Source organism: Propithecus coquereli, unplaced genomic scaffold (genome assembly GCF_000956105.1).
Source record: "Propithecus coquereli isolate 6110/MARCELLA unplaced genomic scaffold, Pcoq_1.0 Scaffold3, whole genome shotgun sequence".
In the NCBI taxonomy this organism is placed as follows: Eukaryota; Metazoa; Chordata; class Mammalia; order Primates; family Indriidae; genus Propithecus; species Propithecus coquereli.
This window is the reverse complement of record NW_012148618.1, coordinates 15,270,549-15,277,883: the sequence shown is the minus strand read 5'-3', so window position 1 is coordinate 15,277,883 and position 7,335 is coordinate 15,270,549. Positions and strand designations below refer to the sequence as shown.

Sequence of the window (7,335 nt, the reverse complement as noted above, 5' to 3'; positions counted from 1 at the left end):
GCTGAGCACACAATAGGCATTCAATATTGTTGAATAAACTAGCCCTACAGTAAAGAGCCTTATTGTAAAAATTTCTGGTGTTCTAGTTTAGCTTAATTTAAAATGAGTGCTAAATTTACTCATATTTTAGTTAAAATGTAACTATTTACATCACAGGAGTGCGATGTTTGTATATGTATCAGAATCAGCAAAACAGTAAAACAAGTTTAATTTTTAATTTATTAGAACCCAGTAAGTGATGATTTCAAAAGGAGAGTTTCCATTAAATTAACACTTAATTCAGAGCAAAAATACATTTTAAAAACCTAAGTCTTAAGGCAGAAGTAAAACATTATAAAAACAGCATGTCTAATACGGACTGTATAATGTCAGAACTTTGAGACTCACATATTATTTTATAGCACTATAATATTAATAGTCAGAAATACTATCAATTGGTCCAAGATTTCTCACTTTATAAAGTGTCTAGGCTGCTAACTAAAGAAATTTTGCTGTGTAAGTAATTACTACAATATAACCAAGTGATTGTTTTTATGATAAAGGAACTAGAGTCAGGTAATTTCATGGTTTTCATTTGTAATGATTTTACAGTATTAAATATGAAGTATTACTAGGAGTATTTTTAGATTTATTTCCCCACCCTAATGCCCAAAAGATGTACATCATTTCCCTTTAACTCCATTTTAAAAATTCTGTGAACCACCATACCTATTCATTGTAGGCCTGACCCTACTGATAACAAAAGTGTGAATTGTTTACTTTGATATGGTAGAAAAACAATTTTAGTAAATTACTGCATCTTTTCCTAGTCATTGAATAATTTCAAACTGAAGACTTAAAAATTTTTGCACCTCAACAAGTGGACAACCTCTGTAAGTTTGAATTTTTATTAGAATTTGTTAGTATGGGGGGAAGCATTTTATGTTTATGTGCAATTAATAGTAGCCCTTCTGAAAAACAGGGTTAACAACCTTAAATTTCCCCTTAAGATCAAAACCTTTTGTTTTAGGGGAGCAGGGTAAGATTTAAAAGTGCTTTAAATCAGAAAACAAGGATTAGCTAGCTTACTCTACTGAATAGTCTCAAAAAGAAATGCATTTAAAGAATTTTTTAAGTCCAGCAAATATGAGCCTGATGGGTTCTTAACTAACATATTAAGTAATTACAAAGATTTGTTTTTATTACAAACTTTTAAGCTATTTTAATAAAACAGCTATAGATCCCACTGTACTTCTATTTATCTGTGCATTAATAAAAACCTGTTAAAATTCCTTATTTAGTACTTGTGAAAAAAATCTAGTCAAATAAGATCACTAAAACTACCAGAAAAGCTTTGAAATACCAATTGCAGATTCAGTTCAAAGTATATTTAGCCACTTTCAGGATCTGGTATTTAAATCATGAATATCTTCACCAACTTCAACTCTGAAAATATAAAAAGTTTTGCCAGTGCTGGCTATAGTTAAACAGTACTGGTATTACTTGAAAAAATAAAAATTGAAAATATATTGTCAATCATGCATTCCACAATTGCAAGAACTAAGTAAGGTATAACTTATAAATATTGTTATGTCTTTGCAGGTTATCTCAACTTCCATCAGGCCTCAGCTGAAAGCTTATCTGCCAAAACGTATCAGCACTCATGTAAAATAAAAGGAGTATGGAGGTGATTTTGTACACATGCTGTCCAGTTTGGCTTCCAGTTTCCCCTCTTTTTTTTTTTTTTCACTGGAACACTTAATCAATTTGTAATCCTGAGATATTAGAGCTAGATGGGCCCCTCTTTTATGTAACTATTCTAGTTATAACTCCTTGAAAAGCATGAAATGAGGGGTAGCTAGAACAGAACACCTGTTGGGCTAATAAGAATATATTGGTGTAAAAAAAGTTTTCAGCTGAATACCTGTTCTCACAGTGGTTACTACGTGAAACATAACCTGTACAACCACTTTCTCCTGTTTATCTATTTGTAGAAATAATTAGGCTCAATAAAATGTGAAATATACATTAGTTTGCTTTGAATGCAAGGATTAACTGTTTTTGGCTCAACTGTATCATAACCAAAAAAGTCTCTGCTTTGCTAATACAATATGAAAAAGTTCACATATGTACATGGGTACATTCCATCATTAAAGTTTTTCCTTAAATCCATCCCAATGTATCTTTACAACTGATACACTGATCTTTACAACAAAGTCAAAATGACAAAGTAGAAATGATTCCATTTTACAGCACTTTAGGTTTTCTGAAGTTTTCCTTTAGGACTTAAAGGACATCATTGAAACGTTGCTTCCCATAGTCTGCAGGATCCATTTGAAGCTCTCTTTCTTCATCATCTGTAAGTGAAATAATTCTGTATCAAGAATATTATTTTTAAAATCACAGCAGAAATCCATTTAAATGATGTCTCAATTTTTCTCAGCCTTAACATAGTTTTCTGCTTGTTATTTTACACCTACTGCAAAAAGTGTTCTATTTCTTAGTTCCTTGGCTGAAGAGTGAAAAGTATATAACTATTTTGGAAGAGTACTTAATTTTAACAAATCTTTTGATGACAGATAAATAGGCAGAAATAGAGATAGATGGATGGATAGATAGGCAAGCAGAAATAGAGCTAGATGATATAACTAGCAAAACTTTAGGAACACACAAACATTGAAGAGTGAATCTTTTTATATAAATATACTATTTATATTTAGAAGAAGGTTAGTCCTTTAAAGTTTTGGTAGAGATCTTTCTGTATACATTTTCATACCTTTAAAAACCAAAATTTTTCTAATTATAAAAGTAATCCACACTGGAATTATAAAAATTGTAAAATAAAAGGAAAATAAAAGTTACTCATAATCCCAACATTTAACAATTTAGTAAATTTCTTTGCTTCTCTGCAAATAGTTTACCTTTGGACTTCCTAAATGGAGTATACAAATCAAAATTTAACCTTTTCTTTACCAAAAATAAAAAAAATTACATAATATTATTAGACAGTAAAATCCTCAAAGCCTCTTTGAGTAGTTATATTAAATGGCTCCAAACAGTGTTGGAGTTTGATTTATTTGGCTTTTCTGAGTCCTTGGCTATCTTGCATTGTTGTCAGTTTATCTGCCAGTAGCAATCCCTCTTTTTTTAATTTTGCTGCAAACTACAAGTTTTGAAATAAAACTGCTCAAGAGTATTAAAATTATATTAGGACAAGAATGGAAAGTATTTTAATCAAAGCCTAAGAGGGCCCCTTTTGAGTAAATGACTTTTTATGACATCTTTTGGCTCCTCTGCAGCATTTTTTTTTTTTTTTTGAGACAGAGTCTCCCTCTGTTGCCCCGGCTATAGTGCCTGTGGCGTCAGCCTAGCTCTCAGCAACCTCAAACTCCCGGGCTCAACCAATCCTACTGTCTCAGCCTCCCGAGTAGCTGGGACTACAGGCATGCGCCACCATGCCCGGCTAATTTTTTCTATATATATTTTTAGTTGTCCAGCTAATTTCTTTCTATTTTTTTAGTAGAGATGGGGTCTCTCTCGCTCTTGCTCAGGCTGGTCTCGAACTCCTGAGCTCAAACAATCCGCCCGCCTCGGCCTCCCAGAGTGCTAGGGTTACAGGCGTGAGCCACCGCGCCTGGCCTTCCTCTGCAGCTTTAAAAAATTATTTTTCTCACTTTCTGGTTCACAATGACAATTACCCAATACCTTATTTTTGATGGATTAAGGTGTTACTATCATAATCGTCTGAAAATATAAGTTTATATAATTTAAAGTTATACATTAGAATCCAAATTCCTATGTATACTATAGCTTTCTAAAAATCTATTACCTTAAGTTTCACTCTAAAATTTTATTCTTTCAAAAATGCCAAACAGGCCGAAACTGAAATCTCTTAGGTTAGGTACTTAACAAACATGATCTAGTTCCTAAACTTCTTTGAACCTCTGTTTTACTGAGAAGTAAAACAGAGATAACTTTTTTCCTACCTCAAAATATTAATAATGTATATGAAGGTCGTCTTATAGTTGCAATGTCCTCTATAAACACGAGGAGGGTGTTTTTGGTTTTATTTATGTTCTTTAGCATGAAGTTTTAATATTGTACCTTCACGCTGTTTTTCAGAATTTCACAGGACTTTGGAATACTGCATTGAGCTATCATTTACATTAACTAGAGCCCATTTTCAGTATACCTATTCTACCTAGACTTCAAGTTTCTACCAACAACCTCTTAGAATTTATCTGTAAAGTTTTATTAAATCACCTCCAAATCTGATGTAGAATAACAGATAACCCCTAAATATAATTACGTGTACTGATATTTTATTTCATTTTAGAAAGCAAAATCTTTAAATAGCTCATTAAGGTAAAATGACTATCAAAGGAAATATAATTATAAAGATATTCATAATTTATTAAATAATTCCTAAATTCCCTCTGAAGTCAAGAAAGGACTACCTGTATTAAAGAAAGCTCTACCAAGCAAGAACTTCTTGGGGCAATAAGCCAGTGAGGCTCCACTAAAAAGTACAAGTTAATCCACAGGCCAAAGTACAATGACCCTTTAAAGCAGGCAACCTAGAGAAAAAGTTCTAGATTTGCTTTTACTTTTTAAAAATTATTTTATTCAAAAAACACTTATATAGTGCTTACAGTGTGAAAGACCTTGTTCTAAGTCAACAAATATTAAATCACTTAATCTACATAATGACTGTTTAGTTAGGTAACTATATTTCTATTTTATAGTTGAAGAAATTAAGGCATAGAGGTTAGGTAACTCACAATCTCACAGAGCTAGTTAGTGGTCGAGCTAGTATTCAAATCCAGGTAGTCTGGCTCCAGAATATATTCCCTTCAGCACTATGCTAAGCTTCCTTCCACAGGAATATACTTAGTAATACTTATGCATTTCACATTCTATTAAATCTGGAACTTCTATGTGATTAAAGATAAAAGGAAATTTGCAAATATCTATTTCCTTAGTACAATAAAGAATGAATTAAAAGATATATTATCCGTCAGATGTGCAGTGTTTCCAGAGTTAATCTTTTAGTTAATCTTTTCATTGGGTCACTAAAAGGAGTCAGGAAAAAAAAATTTATATACCAACATAAATAAATTAATACTTCCTTTAGGATGCTTCAGAAAACTAGGAATCAGAGAAATCCAAATAAACCATGATTGTAAACATAGGAAAAATTGGCCTCACCTAATTCTACAAGAAAACACTCTGTAACTAGTGCTGACCACAATGATCAATATGCATGCACAGGTATCAGAGATAAGGCTGGAATCCTTCAGCTTCCCATTGGCAGAGATGCTGCCAAAGACTCCATTTCACAATTCAGAATTTTGGAGACCAAAGTCAGAGTGTACTTAGCTGAAGCTACAGCCTTGTCCTGCACCTGGAATCTCTAATCCTTGGGACCTCACGCCTTGAGAAAATAATCCTACTAGAGAAAGCAGAGAAGAGCTTTCAAAAGAACCTTAACAGTACTTCTGAAGTGCATGCTTTAATTTTTGTTATTTTTGGTTACAGAGTCTCAATGATAGCAGTGAAGTTTCCACTTTCTTGAGTTTGGGAATAGATGTGTTTCAGACATCCTGAAATCTGAAACACATTTTCCCTGTACTACTTGTGTTATATATACAAAGATTCCACTGTGATGTGGCCACAAAATTTTAGAACTGAGAAGGACCATCATGTTCTCACATACAGACACAGAAATTATGGCCCAGAGTTTAAGTGACTTGAAAAACAATACACAGCCTGTCTTTCACTTCTCAGCCTTATATATTTTTTTCTACTCTATTTTACTGCCTGTTTTAGCTACAAGAACAAATTGTACCAGGAACCCAACCATTATTTCTACATTAGTGCAATGAAATGCTTTTAAATTCCACATATTCTGACTTAATAATAAACATTTGGAATCAAACGTGTTGATAAATTAGGAAACAGCCATAATTATCCCTCCCCACTTTTTGGACAGTTAATACTATACCTAAAGAATTCCTGAAAACATGTTTAAAATTATTGAGGTCTCTTCAGTATTCCTTTTTAGTCAGTTCACCCAAACTTATGGCTCTTTATTTGCTAGAAGTGATAATGTTCTTGCATCTTTCTGTTCTCTGTCCCCTTTGTAGCTTGCCCTATCCTCCTGCCATTATCATCTGGTGAACCCCAGAATGGGATGAGAAATGTTACATGGCAACTTTCAATCAAGTAAGATTCACTTGCAAATAAGACAGCCCAAAAATTTAACAACTCTCTCCCTAAATCACTGAGGATATCATCTTTGGTCATTTACTTGTATGCCTAGAATCAGTGAATTTATTTTCTTGTGAAAGGGAAAGCAGGGCAGCATGAGGGTACTGGGGACCTGAAGTAGAAGGTGGCAATGAGAACCGGGGTGAAGAACGGGAAGGGTACAAGAAAGAGAGAAGGCAATGAAATAAATTTACCTACTGTGGATAAAAAACATAAAAATATTTAACTGAAATTTTATGATAAAAATCATCAACTTTAAGATAGACAAAAATATAGAAATGATTGACAATAATGGGTGAAGTAAATTGCTATAATGAAAACCTCAAAATTATCCAAGGAGATGATAGAAGCCCTTAAGAAAAAAAGAAAGAGAATATTTAAAGTGCAAACCAAGCAAGCTCGTAAGACCAGAAGTTAAGGGGTTATTACCCTACTCACAGTTATAAGAATAAAAGCTCAATGAGAAAAACATAAAATTATCAGTTAATGACATTTATTGAGGGCCCTGTTTGCTCAGTACTGTAGCAAGTGGGTATGAAAGCAGAAAAGGATACAAACAAAATAGAAGGCAAAATAAATGAAAATTCATGCCCTCCGATAGCTTACAATATAGTTGGTGATATGATATATATGCATGAAAAAGCCTTAAAATGCTATATATAATTATAAATAAATATAATCCAAACAAATCACAACAGCAATGAGAAAAAATGATAAAATTTATGAAAAAGGGATGAAATTATATAAAAAGTGAATATCATTTACTCAGTATTACAAAAAAATTTGAGAAATTCTCATTAATATATCATCCTTATATAACTCCTAGCAGTTATTAATCTCTTTTCTATTCCCAATAACCATATTTTTTCCCAAAACTACAATGTACTATTAAAAGAATGCCTAGGTAGAAGTCAGAGTCTCCAGTTTCCTTTTTTCTACTAACTATATAGTACTCTAGAATAACTATATTTTCTTCTAAGTTTTATAAAAACAATTATCATGATGAACCTAAATAAAAATTTAATTACTTGAAAAAAAGCTAAGAAAGAAATCAAAACAGGTTATACCGAAAAAACTTTCATGCAT

General features: G+C 32.3%; 1 protein-coding gene across 2 annotated transcripts in view; it reads right to left on the bottom strand.

Annotated features, from left to right (window-relative positions):
• Positions 1 to 286: 286 nt before the first annotated feature.
• Positions 287 to 7,335, bottom strand: part of CASC4 (cancer susceptibility candidate 4) — a 146,509-nt gene continuing 139,460 nt past the window's right edge. For both annotated transcript variants that reach the window (XM_012649435.1, XM_012649436.1), the window contains one exon: positions 287 to 2,336. In XM_012649435.1, the coding sequence (XP_012504889.1) occupies positions 2,266 to 2,336 (71 nt within the window). In that variant the 3' untranslated portion in view covers positions 287 to 2,265. The remainder of the gene's footprint in view (positions 2,337 to 7,335) is intronic.